Source organism: Chiloscyllium plagiosum, unplaced genomic scaffold (genome assembly GCF_037043375.1).
Source record: "Chiloscyllium plagiosum isolate Xiang-an unplaced genomic scaffold, Cpla_swu_hap1 HiC_scaffold_28, whole genome shotgun sequence".
Classification (NCBI taxonomy): Eukaryota; Metazoa; Chordata; class Chondrichthyes; order Orectolobiformes; family Hemiscylliidae; genus Chiloscyllium; species Chiloscyllium plagiosum.
Genome location: NW_028270166.1, coordinates 47,350,006 through 47,367,425, shown reverse-complemented (window position 1 = coordinate 47,367,425; position 17,420 = coordinate 47,350,006). Strand labels below are relative to the sequence as shown.

The 17,420-nt window shown below is 42.5% G+C and overlaps 1 protein-coding gene across 2 annotated transcripts in view; it reads right to left on the bottom strand.

Moving 5' to 3' along the window:
• The window catches only part of LOC122565538 (very low-density lipoprotein receptor-like), a 55,685-nt gene that overhangs the window by 31,766 nt on the left and 6,499 nt on the right, over positions 1 to 17,420 (bottom strand). For both annotated transcript variants that reach the window (XM_087976181.1, XM_087976182.1), the window contains exon 3: positions 10,247 to 10,366. In XM_087976181.1, coding sequence (XP_087832307.1) covers positions 10,247 to 10,366 — 120 coding nt within the window. The remainder of the gene's footprint in view (positions 1 to 10,246; positions 10,367 to 17,420) is intronic.

The following is a 17,420-nucleotide window of genomic DNA, read 5'->3' as shown; positions in this document are numbered from 1 at the left end:
TCAAGTGTCGAACTTCCTCTGTTTGTAGGCCTCCCTGGGTCATCTTCAGCCTTCTGCTGCAAAGATGTTTCATATGAAAAAGGTACCTTTTAAAGAGAAAGGTTGCGGGCAGGCATTCAAATGGAATATGGTGCTCTTTCTCTGGATAACTATCCCAAAATGCCGGCTTTTTAAAATCCCAAAACATTGGATTGTCTCATTGGTTCAATGTTGTCAAAACAGTAAAATTCAAATTCGATTGGGTTTTAGTATCTTGGGGCAAAATTTAAACTGACTGGCTGTTGTGAAAACAACTCAGTATCTGAGTTACAGCTCAAATGTTGCATCTTCAAATTATCCAGTACACTTTGTGCTTGCAGTCAGTCACATGACAGGAGTTTGCCAGCTTTTCAACTTTCACTCTCTCTTAAAGGTACGCCATCAACTTCATAACAAGTGTCTCTTCATAGCTAAGATGCTCCAGCTGGGACAACTTCCTGGAGTATCTCCTTAGTACTCCCTCCAGTGCAATCACATCCTTTCCATAGTGCAGTGGCCAGGACCATTCAGTTGTGGTTAACCAAAGTCAAAGGAACAGGAGTAGGCCATTCAGCCCCTTGAGCCTGCTCCACCATTCAATGAGATCATGGGTGATCTGTGGTCTGACTCCATATATCTACCCTTGGCCCATATCCCTTAATACCTTCACTTAACAGAGATTTATCTATCTGGGATTTAAAATTAACAACTGATCCTGCATCCACTGTCATTTGTGGAAGAGTTCCAAACATCTACAATACTTTGTGTAGAAGTGCTTCTTAATATCTTTCTTGAATGGTCTGGCCCCAATTCTCAGACTATGCCCCCAAGTTCTAGAATTCCCAATCATGGAAACAGTTTATCTTTATCTAGCCCGTCCTTTCCTGTTAATATCTTTTAAGATTTAAATCAGATCATTCCATAATCTTCTGGAAAGTCCATATAAACAATATCCATAAACATTCCTCCTCTTCAAGAAGTTCAAAAAGAGGTTTGTCAGGCATGATCTACCGGTCATGAACCCATGCTGGCTCTCCCTGACTAACAAACCTTTTAAACGTGTTTAGTTATCCCATCCTTGATTTTGGACTCCAAAACTTTTCCCACCACAGAGGATAGGCTAACAGGTCTGTATTTACTTGGCTTTCTTCCTTCACCCTTCTTTAAAAAAATGGAGAGACATGTACAATTTTCCAATCCAGAGGGATGACCTCTATAACAAGGGATATCTGAAAGATTGCAGTTAGGGCATCTACAATATACTCCCCTCTAGTACCCTTGAACAGAAACCGTCAGGTCCTGGGGATTTGTCACTCTGTAATTCCATTTATTTCTTAAAGGCCAATGTTTTATTTACATTAATCTTTATTCAGATCCACAATTAATTTCCTTGGGACTTCTAAGGAGCTACCCTCCTTACCTCTCTTGCTCTTATAATCAATGTCTTGTTTGATAAAGGCTGCCTTCTTAACTACCCCACTAACCTGCCCTGCTGCTTTTGGTGATCTGTAAACAAACATCCCAAGATCCCTTTGCTCCCTAAGCTTCCTAATGTCCCACCATTCATAGAGCCTTGTCCTTGCCTTGTTTCTTTTTCCAAAGTGCATTTACCTCACACTTATCAGGGTTAAATTCTATCTGCCATTGATCTGTACATCTGACCAATGTGACTAACATCCGTCTCTAATCTAAGACATTTTTCCTCACTATCAATTACACAATCAGTCTTTATATCATCCACAAACTTAGTTATCATGCGCACCACCCCCGCCCCACATTGTCATCTACATATTTACACATATCATGATCAATAAAGGACCCAGCACTGATCCAGATAGACACTGGCCTTCAGTCACACAAACAGCCTTCATCCATCACCCTCTGTTTCAAGAGGATCCAACTTGCCAAGTTACCCTGGATCCCTTCTTCATTAGACTCTTTTGTGGGACCATGTCACAAACTTTACCTGAAATCCATATAAAATACATCAACTATTTAATTAGTTTAATGCTGCTCAGTTGCTTGGAAATAATACTCTGTCTTGACTAATATGTTTCCAGTTAGATAACACACCCACAAAAAACAATATTTAAACACTTCTCCAACCTTTGGTCACCAGTCGCTACTTTACAACAACTAAACAAAAACATTTTACAAACAAGGGCAAAATTTAAGTTAATTCCCATATTCCCTGTAAAAGCAATCACTGCCTCTCTCTCGACAACTTCATCCAAAATCTGCTCAGACACAGACAACAATCCGAGCACTGATTCACACTCACTGGACATCATCCTTGATTTTTTTCCAAAACGTAATAAACTTCTGTTTGTGTGGATATGTTCAATGAATAACTACCACAGAAGCCAAATTGTAAAAATAAAACTTATGATCTATCAAGCCACGTTTCTTGCTGGGACCTGACTTGTCCAATATGAAAATCAGGGTTTGTTATAAATATGAAGTGATGTATTTTATAAGGTCTAATAAGGTTGGGAAGACACAATAAATGGTAGGTCCCTAGGGAGTACTGAAGACCATAAACCATAGTGTACATGTCCATAGATCCCTGAAAAAGTGTCAGCACAGGTAAATTAGGTGGTGAAGACAGCATATGGGATGCTTGCCTTCATTAACTGTGGTGTAGAATATTGGAGCAACGAGATCTTGTGACAACTTTATAAAACATCCATTAGGCCACAGATGAAATACGGTGTCCAGTTCAGGTCACCACACTATTGGAAGGATGCGATGAACCAAAGGGGGAGATTCACCAGGATGTTAGCTACAATGACAACACAGAACAGTGAAGCACAGAAACGGCCTACGATATTGTTCTAAACATGATACCAAATTAAACTACTCCCTTCTGCTTGGTCTTGGTCCATATCCCTCCATTCCTTACTTATTCATGTGTCTATCTTAAAACCGCTTAAACATCCCTATTGTATCTGCCTCCACCACTAGCCCTGGCAACGCATTCCATGCACCCACATTCTATGTAAAAAGACGAGGCCCTCACACCTCCTTTGAACTTTCCCCCTCTTTCCTTAAAAGCATGCCCTCTAGTCAGAGGCATTTCAACTCTGGGGAAAAGTTTAACTGTCAACCTGATCTATGCCTCTCAATTTCATAAATTTCAGATCTTCAGGCTCCGGTCTCCCCTCAGTCTCCTCTGCTTCAGAAAAAACAACCCTAGTTTGTCCAGCCTCTCCTTATAGCTCATACCCTCTAATACAGGTAAACATTATCTGCACCCTCTCCAAAGTATCCATACACTTCCTGTAATATAGAGTTCAGAATTGACAACAATACTCTTAAGTATGGCCTAACTAAAGTTTTATAAAGCTACATGACCCTTGTACTCAATGGCCTGACAAATAAAAGGCAAGCATGCCATACACCTTCTTTACCACCCTATTTACTTGTGTGGCCACTTTCAGGGAGCATTGGACTTAAAGACATCAATGCTGTTAAGGGCCCTGCCATTAACTATATACTTTCCCTTAACAATTGATCTCCTAACGTGCAGTACCTCACACTTGCCCAAATTGAACTCCATCTGCCATTTCTCAGCCCATATCGGCAAATGATTTATATATATCACAGTATCTTTTGACAACCTTCTACACTATCCACAACTCCTTTGATCTTTGGGTCATCTGCAAACTTACTAACTCACCCATCTACTTTTTCATCCTATCACAAACAGCAGAGGGCCCAATACAGATCCCTGCGAACCACCAGTCAAGGACCTCCAGCCAAACCATGCTTCCACCACTACCCTCTGCCTTCTATGGACAAGCCCATTCTGAATCCAAAGGCCAAGGCACCATAGATCCCAGGCATCTTAATCTCCTGGATGAGCCTACCATGAGGGACGTTGTTGAAAGCCTTACAAAAATCCTTATAAGCAATATCCACTGCTCTACCCTAATTGATCACTCATCAACTCCTCAAAAAAAATCAAGTTAGTAAGACATGATCTGCCCTACACAAAGCCATGCTGACTGTTCCTAATTAGACCACGCTTTTCCAAATGCATGTAAATCCTAAGTATCCTTTCCAATAGGTTCCCAACCACTGAGGTGAGACTCACCAGTCTATGGTTTCCTGGATTATCCCTATTTGCCTTCTTGAAAAGAGGAACATTAGCTACTTGCCAGTCTTCAAGGAGCTCTCCAGTGGCTACAGAGAAAACATATATCTTGGTCAATCCCCCCAGCAATCTGCTCTCTTGCCTGTCTCAATAAACTGGGTAGATCCCATCAAGCCCTGGAGACCTACCCCCTTAATGCTCTTCAAGAGATCCAGCACCACTTCATTCTGGACCTCAAAATGCCCTAGCATATTGGCATGCTCCACACTTATCTTGCTATCCTCCATGTCCTGCTCCTGGGTGAATACTGACACGAAGTACTCATTTAGGATCGTGCCCATATCCTCTGCCTCCAAGCAAATGTTCCCTCCTTTATCCTTGAGTGGCCTACCCTCTTCTGAGTTATGCCCTTGCTTTTAACATACGTATAAAATGCCGTGGGATTTTCTTTAATCCTTCTTGCCAAGGACATTTCTTGGCCCGTTCTTGCTAGAGTTCTTTCTTGCTTTATATCCCTCACAGGCCCTGTCGGATTTTAGCTTTCTATACCTTACACATGCTTCCTTTTGACTAAATTCACAATCTCCCTCCCATACCTTGACATCCCTAAGCTTCCTCCTTACTGATACATGCTGGTCCTGAACTCTGGTCATTAGGCCTTCAAATAACTCCCACATGTCAAATGTGAGCTTGCCTGATAGCAGTTGCTCCCAATTAACACTCCCTGAAGATCTTGACCCATGGGAGGGGGTCTCGCCGTTGGGCAGCACGATGGCACAGTGGTTAGCACTGCTCCCTCACAGCACCAGAGACCCGGATTCAATTCCCACCTCAGGCGACTGACTGTGTGGAGTTTGCACATTCTCCCCATGTCTGCGTGGGTTTCCTCCAGGTGCTCTGGTTTCCTCCCACAGTCCAAAGATGTGCAGGTCAGGTGAATGGGCCATGCTAAATTGCCCGTAGTGTTAGAGTGTTAAGGGGTAAATGTAGGGGTATGGGTGGGTTGCGCTTTGGCGGGTCGGTGTGGACTTGTTGGGCCAAAGGGCCTGTTTCCACACTAAGTAATCTAATCTAATCTGAAAATTAAACACTAGCAATTCGGTCTGGTTAGCCCAATGATATTTCCTGGGAACCAACCATGCTTTACACATCCAAGCACCGTTATCTCCTGAAACTATTCTCTCCACCTGCATTTGCAAGGTCAGTTAGGATGGCTAGTGATGTCTTATTTAGTCTAGTTATTTCTATGTTGAAAAGGAAACATTGTCTGCTAATCTTTGTCGGAGCACATTATGATTAATTTAGGAATGCAGCTTGCTTTTACCAGGATTAAAGCCATTTTATGCAACTTTTAAGCAGAATTGTTAAGTTGTAGCCTAGAAGCCATTTTGTCATGTTACTTGCATTAAGAAGCCATTTTGTTACTGCCTATGTATCAAGTGGTTGCTCCTGACAGCAGCCTATATTCAGATTTTTGATCCTCATCCCTAGCTTCTGCCTAACACATGTTATTTGTCCTCCCCTAATTTATTATCTTCCCTCAAGGTTCTGAATTATCCTTATATATAACTGTCTTAAAACATAAGGAGGCAAAAGTGAGGACAGCTGATGCTGGAAACCAGATTCTAGACTACAGTGGTGCTGGAAAAGCACAGCAGGTCAGGCAGCATCCGAGGAGCAGGAAAATCAATGTTTCGGGCAAAAGCCCTTCATCAGGAATGGAGGAGTAATGATCACTGTTTCCAAAATGCTCTCCTACTGAAACGTCAGTCAATAGCCAACACAAGGTTCAGAATGGCCCCTCCTCACATTGAACTATCCAACCTACTGTTTCAAGAAACACTCTTGGATGCACCTAACAAATTCTGCCCCGTCTAAGCCTCTTGCTCCAGTCAATATTGGAGATGTTAAAGTCACCCACTATGACAATCCTCTTAGAACACAGAACATTGGCCCTCAATGTTGCACTGACCTGTGGAACCGATCTGAAGCCTACACTATTCCATTTTCATCCATATGTTTATTCAATGACCATTTAAATGCCCTTAAAGTTGGCAAATCTAACACTGTTGCAGACAATGCGTTCCACACCCCTACTACTCTGAATAAAGAAACTACCTCTGACATCTATCCTATATCTATCACTCCTCAATTTAAAGCTATGACCCCTCATGCTAGCCATCACCATCTGAGGAAAAAGACTCTCACTATCCACCCTATCTAACCCTATGATTATCTTATGTGTCTCAATTAAATCATCCTTCAACCTTCTTCTCTCTAACAAAAACAGCCTCAAGTCCCTCAGCCTTCCCTCCATACCAGGCAACATCCTGGTAAATCTACTTTGAACCTTTTCCAAAGTTTCCACATCCTTCCTATAATGCGGTGACCAGAACTGTGCACAAGACTCCAAGTGTGGCCAAACCAGAATTTTGTACAGCTGAAGCAGGACCTCGTGACTCCGAAACTCAATCCCTCTACCAACAAAAGCTAAAACACCATACACCTTTTTAACAACCCTATCAACCTGGGTGGCAACTTTCAGGGATCTATGTACATGGACACTGAGATCTCTTTGCTCGTCTACACTACCAAGAATCTTACCATTAGCCCTTTATTCCTGTTGCTTCTTCCAAAGTGAATCACCTCACACTTTTCTGCATTAAACTCCATTTGTCACCTCTCAGCCAAGCTCTGCAGCTTATCCATGTCATTCTGTAACCTGTAACATCCTTCAACACTATCCACAACTCCACCGACCTTATTGTCATTTGCCAAATTACTAACCCATCCTTCTACACCCTCATCTAGGTCATTTATAAAAATGACAAACAGCAGTAGCCCCAAAACAGATCCTTGCAGTACACCACTAGTAACTGAACTCCAGGATGAACATTTCCCATCAACCACCACCCTTTGCCTTCTTTCAGCTAGCTAATTTATGATCCAAACCACTAAATCACCCTCAATCCCATGCCTCCATATTTTGTGCAACAGCCTACCGTGGGGAACCTTGTCAAGCGCCTGTCTGTGCATTTTTCCATAATCTGCCTACGTGTCTGTTCCTCAGTGTCCTGGTGGCTGATTTGGGGCCCACAGTATAATCCCAGAGTGATTGCACCTTTCTTATTTTTGAGTTCTACCCATATTACCTCAGCAAATTAACCTTCCAGTACATCCTCTCTGAATGCAGCTAATATCCTCCCTCATTAGTAATGCAACTCCTACAGCTGTATCACTATTTCATCAAAATCATTGAAACCCTGGAACAGTGGGCAGCTAGTCCTGCCCCCTCTCAACCAGGTCTGTACAACATCATAGTACACTTCAACCCATCAGCCCCATCATGTTCATTAACTTGTCCTTCTTTTCAGACATACTGGTCATAGCATACACCTTCCCGTCAGTCTCTCCACTTGCAGACCTGCTGCTCTGGTCCCCTGGCCACTCTTGTTTAAACCCACCTGAGTAGCACTAGTGAACCTCCCTGCAAGGACATTGGTTCCCCTCCAGTTTAGGTGCAATCCATTCCTCCTGTACAGGTCAACCCTGCCCCAGAAGAGGTCCCAATAATCCAAGAACCTGAAACCCTGTCCCTTCCACCAACTCTTTAGCCATGCATGCATCTGTCTTATTTTCCTATTTCTAGACTCGCTACCATGTGCCACTGGGAGTAATCCAGAGATTACAACCTTTCAGGTCCTGCCCTTTAACTACTGCCCATCTCCCTGAATTGTTGGTGAAAAGCCTCATTCCTCACTTTGCCCATATCACTGGTACAAAGACATACCTTGACCTCTAACTCATCACACTTCCCTTTCAGGGTGCCTTGTGGCCATTCAGTGACATCGCTGCTCCTGCCACCAGGGAGGCAATACACCATCCTGAAGTCATGTCTTTGACCACAGAAGTACCTGCTTACTCCCCTGACTAAAGAATCCCCTATCACTATATCTTCCTTTCCTCTTCCTCCCCACCCATAGTGTCTGAAGTTTGGCTCTAACCACACTCAACTAACATACCAGCACTCTCACTAGCTTCCATATTCCTACTATCCGGAGTGAAAAACCTTTTCTCAGATTCCCTCTTAAGACTGGAAGGCACACGTTTAAAGGTGACAAGTGAGTAGTTTAGAGGGAATCTGAGGAAACGCTTTTCACCCAGAGGGTGGTAGAAATATGGAATACACTGCCTGAAAGGGTGATGGAGGCAAGCACTCTTATAACATGCAAGTAGCATCTGGATGGGCACTTAAAATTCCAGGACAAAATTGGCTCAGACTAAGTGCAAGTAAGTAGGATTCGTGTAGTTTGGTGCTTGTTGATCAGTGGACTAAAAAGCCCGTTTCTATACAATACGAATGTACAATACAATTGGATGGGATCATAAGTAGTTTTAAGCTACGTATAGATTAGATGAATCAATTAGGTGAATAATTAGATGTAAGACTAAAGTAACCTGAAACATGAGCTAACCAAGCATTTTCTGGAAAATTTCATAAAGAAGCGCATTCTAGAGCCAAGCAAACCTGCTATTCCAGAATTGGTCATGTGTAACTAGAGAGATACAGAGGAATCTGGAAATTCTGGTACATGAATCACAAAAGATCAATATGCAGGTACAGGAAGTAATTCGGAAGAAAAACGAAATGTTGTCATTCATTGCAAACAGAATGGAATATATTTGAGAAGTATTGCTACAGTTGTGCATGGCGTTGGTGAAATCACGAGGACCATGTACAGTCATTGTCTCCCTTTCTAAGGGGAGAGGCGCCATTAAATGCAATGCAGAAGTTTACTCAGTTGATTAACACTGATTTTGGGGATTAAGGAGGGGACCATACTGAGGACAGATTGAGCTTATGCACATTGGACTTTAGAATGCGAGGTGATTTTATTGAAACAAGATACTGAGGGGACCTGACAGGGTGGAAGCTGAAAGGATCCTTCTCCTTGTGCCAGTCTAGAACTAGAGGAACAGTATGGAAATTAAGAGCTTTCCCTTTTAAAATGAAGAAAATGTTTTTTCTCTCTTAGAGGGTCCATCAGTATATGGAATTTTCTTCCCAGAGCATTGTGGAGGCTGGGTCATTGGATATTTTTAAGGCTGATTTAGATTCTTGATTGACAAGGGATTCAAAATGTATTGTGGTAGGTAAGACTGCAGAGTTGATATCACAGTCAGAGCACCAATGATCTCACTGAATGGGAGTGACATGCAGACAGAAAGACCAATTCTTAGTCCTAATCTGTAAGTTTACACATAGGTCAGAAGAACAACAGAGGTAACAATACATTAGTTGTTTCTGACTTCTCAATGTTTATGATTAAAATAGTGATAGTGAACATCCAGTCTGCACTTGGCTTTCTGAAAGCAAAAAGAAAGTGTCCACCAATCCTGCAGAACATGAAGTAGAAATATACACGCTCGTGCTGCACTGAGAGATGTCTCAGATGAAGGGAAGGTGGTAATTAATGATCTCCTATACTGATGGTGATTGATGTTCTGGTAGGTGCAGAATTCAGTAACAGGTGAAGGCTAGTGTTTTGAACTGATATGCAGTAAAGCAACAAATGTCACTGTTGCTGTCAGCAGGACAACATTACAGTTCTTATCCCAAATTCCTTACAGGTCTTTAGGCCAATCAAGAACCACTTTGACAAACAGCTGAAGAGGTGTGTATCATGCATTTCATTTCTCAATATATATTTTACTTCCCCCACCCCCCATTCACTTTTTTGACATGCCAACTCCGTAAAAGGTGCAAGATTGCAGGCTTCAATGATGACATTCATAACACATCATGAAATGAAACTTAGAGCAATACAGTATATTAGTAGTTATTGCTTCACATTCTCTCATTTTATTTTCAATATTTCATACATTTACTGGCAATGTCCTAATATGTAGAGCATTTTAATGAGTTCTTCACCTGGCTTCATATTTTTTCTTCATATTTCTAAGATACACCAGGGTTGAACAGTTGCGTATATTACTCTTTCAGCAACCGTCCCCCTTTTTTAAGTTAATGCTTACTCAAAAAAACCATGGTTAATTTTTCCTCACTCAAATGCAAAATTTTATGTATCACTGTGAGCCGGAATACTTTTAATCAGATATAGATAAACTCACCTTCACATATGAAATGATTTATTAGCTCCAATCCAGTTGGACAAGCACATTCATATCCTAAAGGTAGGTCCCAGCAATAATCAGAACACTGTCCATTTGCCGCCAAACACTCATTCCGATCTGTCAAAAAAACGAACATAAATGAAGCAACACTGAACCTTACACCTGTAAATTATTCAAAATTGATAATGCAATCGCATGGATCGGTCTTTGATGGGGTATGCAGCAAAGACATATCCATGATGTAACTTTGTGATATTTTCATCTTGAATATGCTGTATTAGTCCAAACGATGTATACAGCTTAGCATCAGCATAGCAATTGGTTGGACAGGTTTTTCACCTCCAGCATCAAGTTCATCAATCTCCCTGACATGTAACCAGATACAGTAATGAAAGGCTGAAGTCCTGCTAAAGCCCACTGCTCTCCTCACCTCTGGGTATTGTATATTCCATTTCTAGCACTGTGCTTTGTCATCTTTATTTTTGTGGTCAAAACCTTTGATCAACTTGAATGAATTTTCAAAGAGGTAACCAGGTATGTTGATGACAACAATGCATTTCAGCAAGCTTCTGAAAAGGTCCCACAGGGGAGACTGGTAGCAAAGGTAAGAGCCAATGTGGTCCAGTGAAAGTGGGCAAGAAGCAGAGGGTGATGGTCGAATGGTGTTTTTGTGACTAGAAGCATATGTTCAGTGTGGTTCCACAGGGATCAGTGGTGGAGCCCTTACTGTTTGTGGTGTATATATAAATGATTTAGACTTGAATGCAGGAGGGTGGATCAATACGTTTGTGAACGTTAAAAATATTTTTTCAGGTGGTAAATAGTGAGAATAGCCGTAGATTATGGAAGGATTGAGTCAGGCTGGTCAGATGCACCAATCAGTGGTAATCTGAAAAGTCAGAGGTGATGCATTTGACAGATCAAACAAGGCACAATAAACGGTAAAACCCTGGGAAGCGCCAAGGAACAGAGAAAACGTGGCATGCATGTATACTGACCCCTTAAGGTAGCGGGACAGGTGGATAAAGTGATTAAAAAAGCATAAGGGATACTTGCCTTTATTACAAAAGGCATAGAGTTTAGAGCAGGGAGGTGATACTAGATTTGTATAAAACATTGGTTAGACCATAGCTAATATTCATTCTGTACAGTTCTGGAATCCACATTATAGGAGGAACATGAGTGCACTCGAGAAGGCACAAGACAACTTTTCAAGACGTTGTGTGCTGGAGAGGCTTAGTTATGAAGAGAGATGGGACAGATTGGGATAGTTTTCCTTGCAGCAGAGAAGACTGAAGGAAGGGAGAGATAATTAAGACGTATAACATTTTGAGAGGTATAGACAGAAGGAACTTTTCCCTTTGGTGGAGGGATCAGTGACAAGGGAGCATAGTTTTAAAGAAAGGGGCAGAAGATTTAGAAGGGATAGGGCCATACAGCACAGAAACAAAACCTATGGCTCAACTCATCCATGTGACCTGGTTTCCTAAACTGAACGAGTCCCATTTGCCTACGTTTGGCCCGTATCCCTCTAAACCTTTTCTATTCATGTACCTGTCCAAATATCTCTTTAAAGGTTAGAATACTTGCCTCTAACACTTCCTCTTGCAGCTTGTTCCATATATGCACCACACTCTCAGATCCCTTTTAAATCTTTCCCCTCTCAACTTAAATCTTTGTCCTCTAGTTTTGGACTCTGCTACCCTGGGAAAAAGGTCTCAGCTATTCACCTTATCTATGCCCCTCATGACTTTAAAATATTTATAAGCTCATCCCTCAGTCCCCTAAGCTCCAGTGAAAAAAGTCCCCAGCTTATCCAACCTCTCCTTAAAACTCAAATCCTACAGTCTCTATAACATCCTTGTAAACCTTGTTTTGCATCCTTTGCACTTTAGGATTGCAAGAAGTGCTCCAAATACAGCCTTTCCAATGTCCTTTACAACTGGTAAATGATGTTCCAACTCTTCTTCATTGGTCAGAACATTGATTACAAGTGTACCAAACACCTCCTTCACCACCCTGTCTAACTGTGACGCCACTTTCAAGGAACTATGTATCTGCACCCCTAGGTCTCACTGTTCGACGACATTCCCCAGGGTCCTACCATTATCAGAACATGTCCTGCGCCCTGGTTTGTCTTACCAAAATGCAACATCTCCCATTTATCTAAATTAAAATACAACTGCCATTCCTCGGCCCACTGGTCCAGTTGATCAATAGATAACCTTCACTGTCCATTATATCACCAATTTTGGTGTCAACTACAAACTTACAAACTATGCCTCCTATATTCTCATCCAAATAATTTATGTAAACGACAAACAATAGTCTGGATCTTTGCAGCACATTGCTGGTCACAGGCCTCCAATCTGAACACCCCTCTCCCACTATACTCCGTCTCCTACCATCAAGCCAATTTTGTATCCAAATGGCTAGCCTTCCCTGGATCCCATGTGATCTATTCATACTAACCAGTCTACCATGACAGAAAGTGAGGACTGTAGATGCTGGAGAGTCAAAGTCGAAAAGTGTGGCGCTGGAAAAGCACAGCAGGTCAAGCAACATCCGAGGAGCAGGAGAGTCGACATTTTGGGCATACGCCCTTCATCATCACATTCCTGAAACATCGATTCTCCTGCTCCTCAGATGCTGCCTGACCTGTTGTGCTTTTCCAGCAACACACTTTTCAATTCTAACCAATCTATAATGTCGGACCTTGTGGAAGGTCTTGATAAAATCCATAAGACACAGGAGCAGAAAATTAGACCAGTCAGCCCACTGAGTCTGCTTCACCATTCAACATGGCTGATACGTTTCTCAACCCCATTCTCCCACTTTCTCCCCATAACCTTTGACACTCAAGAACCTATCTATCTCAGTCTTAAATATACTCAATGACCTGGCCTCCACAGGCTTCTGTGGTAATGAATTCCATAGATTCACCACTCTCTGGCTGAAGACGTTTCTCCTTATCTCCATTCTAAAAGGTCTTCCCTTTACTCTAAGGCAGTGTCCTTGGGTCCTAGTCTCTCCTATCAATGGAAACACCTTCCCAACATCTACTCTGTCCAGGCCATTCAGTATTCTGTATGTTTCAATTTTATTTCCCCCCCTCTTCAAAACTCCAAGTATAGACCCAGAGCCGTCAAACTTTCCTCATATGTTAAGTTCATGTAGAGAGTATCTACCTTCTCGGTCACCCTCTTCAATAAACACAATCAAATTTGTGAGATACAATTTATAGTCAGAGTGTCAGAGTCATACAGCACAGAAACAAACAGACCCTTCAGTCCATGCCAGCAGGATTCCCAAACTAAACTAGTCCCACTTGCCTGCATTTGGCCCAAAACCCTCTAAACCTTTCCTGTTCATGTACCTGTCCAAATGTCTTTTAAATGTTGTAACTGTACAGGCATCTACTACTTCCTCTGGCAGTTCATTCCTCTGTGTGAAAAAGTTGCACCTCAAATTTTTAAATCTTTCTCCTCTGCCTTAAAATTAGGCCCTCTAGTTTTGAACTCCCATACCCTAGGGAACATCACCTCTCAACTTCCTACTCTCCAGTGAAAAATCTCCCAGCCTAACCAGGCTTTCCTTATAACTCAAACTCTCCAGCCCTGTAACATTGCTTCAAATATTTTCTGCACACTCTCCAAGTTGATAAATCCCTCCTATAGCAGGGTAATCAGAACTGTACACATATTCCAAAAGTGGCCTAACCAAATGCCCTGTACAAGTGCAACATGACATTGCAACTCCGGTATTCAATGGTCTGAGCAATGAAGGCAAGCATGCCAAATGCCTTCTTTATTTATCTTGTCTACTTGTGATGCAACCTTCAAGGAACTATGCACCCGAGCCCCTAGGAATCTCTGTTGAACAACACTCCCCAGGGCCCTACCACTAGCTGTGTTGGTTTTCAACTTACCAAAAATGTAATACCTCACATTTATCTAAATTAAACTCAATCGGCCACTCCTTGGCCCACTGACTGAATTAATCAAGATCCCTTTTTATTCTTAGGTAACCTTCTTCACGGTCTACTATAATTTTGGTGTTATCCACAAACTTCCTAATTATGCTTCTTAAATAAAGAATTTGGATGAGAGTATAAATTAGACCCAACATCAATACCTACGGAGCACCACTGGTTACAGGCCTCCAGTCCAAAAAACAACCCTCCACAATCACCCTCTGTTTCCCATCATCAAGTATATTCTGCATTCAATTGGCAAGTTCACCTGAATCCCATGTGATCTAACTTTACTAACCAGTCTACCATGTGGAACTTTGTCAAAAGGTTTTGGCTTGCTAAAGTCCATTTATTCCTGATGAAGAGTTTAGTGGGCGGCACGGTGGCACAGTGGTTAGCACGACAGCCTCACAGCGCCTGAGACCCGGGTTCAATTCCCGCCTCAGGCGACTGACTGTGTGGAGTTTGCACATTCTCCCCGTGTCTGCGTGGGTTTCCTCCGGGTGCTCCGGTTTCCTCCCACAGTCCAAAGATGTGCAGGTCAGGTGAATTAGCCATGCTAAATTGCCCGTAGTGTTAGGTAAGGAGTAAATGTAGGGGAATGGGTGGGTTGCGCTTCGGCGGGTCGGTGTGGACTTGTTGGGCCGAAGGGCCTGTTTCCACACTAAGTAATCTAATTTAAAAACGTTGACTCTCCTGCTCGGATGCTGCCTAACCTGCTGTGCTTTTCCAGCACCACACTCTTCGACTCCAGCATCTGCAGTGCTACTTTCTCCTAATGTCTACCACCTGCCCTCATCTACCTTCTTGGTCACATTCTCAAAAAAAAATCAAGTTTGTGAGGTATAATTTATTATGCATAAAGCCATGCTGACTATCCCTAATTAGTTCTTTCCTCTCCAAATGCATGTTAATCCTGCCTCTCAGAACCCTTCCAACTTACCCATCACTGACTCCAGTCTATAATTCCCAGGTTCTTGTTTTCTAAAATGGAACAGGAGAAAAATTGGCATCTCCCTGGTTACCGAAGAACAGGTGCATATATTTTTAAAAATCAAGACGTGATTGATAAAATTTTTACTAACTTATTCCTTTATTTGAAGAATCAAATAAAGAACTGCTGTGGACATGCGCACACAGGTATTGAAAGAAAAATTATAGTGAACACTGGCCATCCTCAAGAGGATGATGGCATAATTGACAGAAACATAGAAATGCTTCTAACAACTAACCCACCAATGGTGTTGAGCTCATTGGTCTGTAGTTCCCTGGCTCTTCCTTGCAGTGTTTCTTAAATAATGGCACAACATTAGTCATCCTACAGTGTTCCCGCACCTCGCCCCCCGCTGTCAATGATACAAATAGTTCCACTAAGAGCCCTGCAATTTCTTCCCAGCTTTCCACAATGTCCCACTTGATCAGGTCTCAGGTATTTAATCAACCTTTGGGTATTTTAAGACCTTATTCCTGCACCTAATGTTTCTGTAATGTTGACTCATTGCAAGACATCACTATTTATTTACACTGAGTTCCATAGCTTCATGCCCTTCCCCACAGTAAATACTGACCGATGTATTCATTTAGCATTTCACCCATCTCACGTAGTTCCACACACAGATCTTTAAGGGGTCCTATTCTCTCCCTAGTTACTCTTTTGCCTTTAATGTATTTGCAGAATCTCTGTATTCTGCTCAACCTTATACACCATAGCTATCTCATTATCCCATTTTGCCCTCCTGATTTCTCTCTTAAGTCAGCTCTTATGCCCCCAATATTCCTCAAGGGATTCATTTGATCCCAGCTGTCTACACCTGACACACGCTTTCTCCTTTTATTTTGACCAGAGCCTCAATGTCTATAATCATCCAGTGTTCCCTACTCCTGCCAGCCCTGCTCTTCATACTAACAGGAAGATGCTGTGCCTGAAGTCTTGTCATCTCGCTTTTGCTCCGAGGAATCAAACAACTGCACACAGTCTCCTCATAAGTAATACGAAACACCACTGGGTATCTCATCCAATACTGAATACTAAAGTCCTTTAATCTTCTCCTAATCTCATCAAACAACTTTCTCTTATGAATCACCACCGCAGAAAAGTCCTGGAACATTTTCTTAGGTCAGGGCCTGTGGATCTCTCCCCAACCTTCTAGGAGTTTCCATGACTCTCTGCTTGTCCCTGTAGCACTGAAATCATACCTGTACAGGGCGGGGGCACTAACCTAGACTGGATCTGCACACCGCAACCCAGTGAGCTCTGTCAACCTTCATCCAGTCTGCTTCAGCATCCCAGCCAAGAAACTGTGACAACCAGTCTTCAAAAAAAAAAACTGGCTGGCTGCTCATCTTCTACTCCCTCTGGCAGCCCAATTACGCGGATATTCTTTCTCATACCTCTATTTTCCAGATCATTGACCTGTTCAGTCAACGCCCAGACATGTTTTTCAAGGGCCTGGATCTGACGCCGCGGTCTGCCCATCGACCTCTTCAACTCACTTCCTGAGTCCTACCAACTCCTTCTCATGCTTTTGCAGCATTGCCAAGATCGGCTCCAGCTGATTACGAGTCTCTTCCCTTATCTCCTGGATCAGCTGTCAGATCACTCCGAGTTCCTCCACAATGTTCTGCTGCACAGGCATTTCTATACCGCTGCCGAGGGACCTCAAGCTGCTTCTGCAGTTTCAGTTGTGGGCCTGCCTGATGCTTTCGGTGAGTGTCCAAAGTGTTGAATCTTGGCCATTTGCTTCCCCCTAGTCATTCTCACACGCTTGAAAAATGATTTAAATGGTTGTACAACCGTTTAGCAGTACTTTTTCCAAAAAAAACTAAGGTGGGAGAATAAAAATATTACTCTTTTGGGTTTGGGTGCAGAGCCCAGCAAGGCTGATCTATTCAGACTACCGCCATCTTGGATCCCCTCTTGTCATCTCCCTTTTGAAAACTTCCCACTTGTCAAATGTTCCTTTACCTTCAACTGTACACCCCCAGACAACTTTTGAAAGCTCCTATCTAATACCATCAAAATTGGTCTTGCTCCAATTTCGAACTTTAACATGTGGACCAGGCCTATCCCATTCCATAACCAGTTTAAAACTGATAGATTTATGGCAACTGGTCCCAAAGATCTCCACCACTAATACCTCAGCCATTTGCCCTGCCTTATTTCCCCAAGAGGAAGTTGAGTTTTGCCCCTTGGACGGG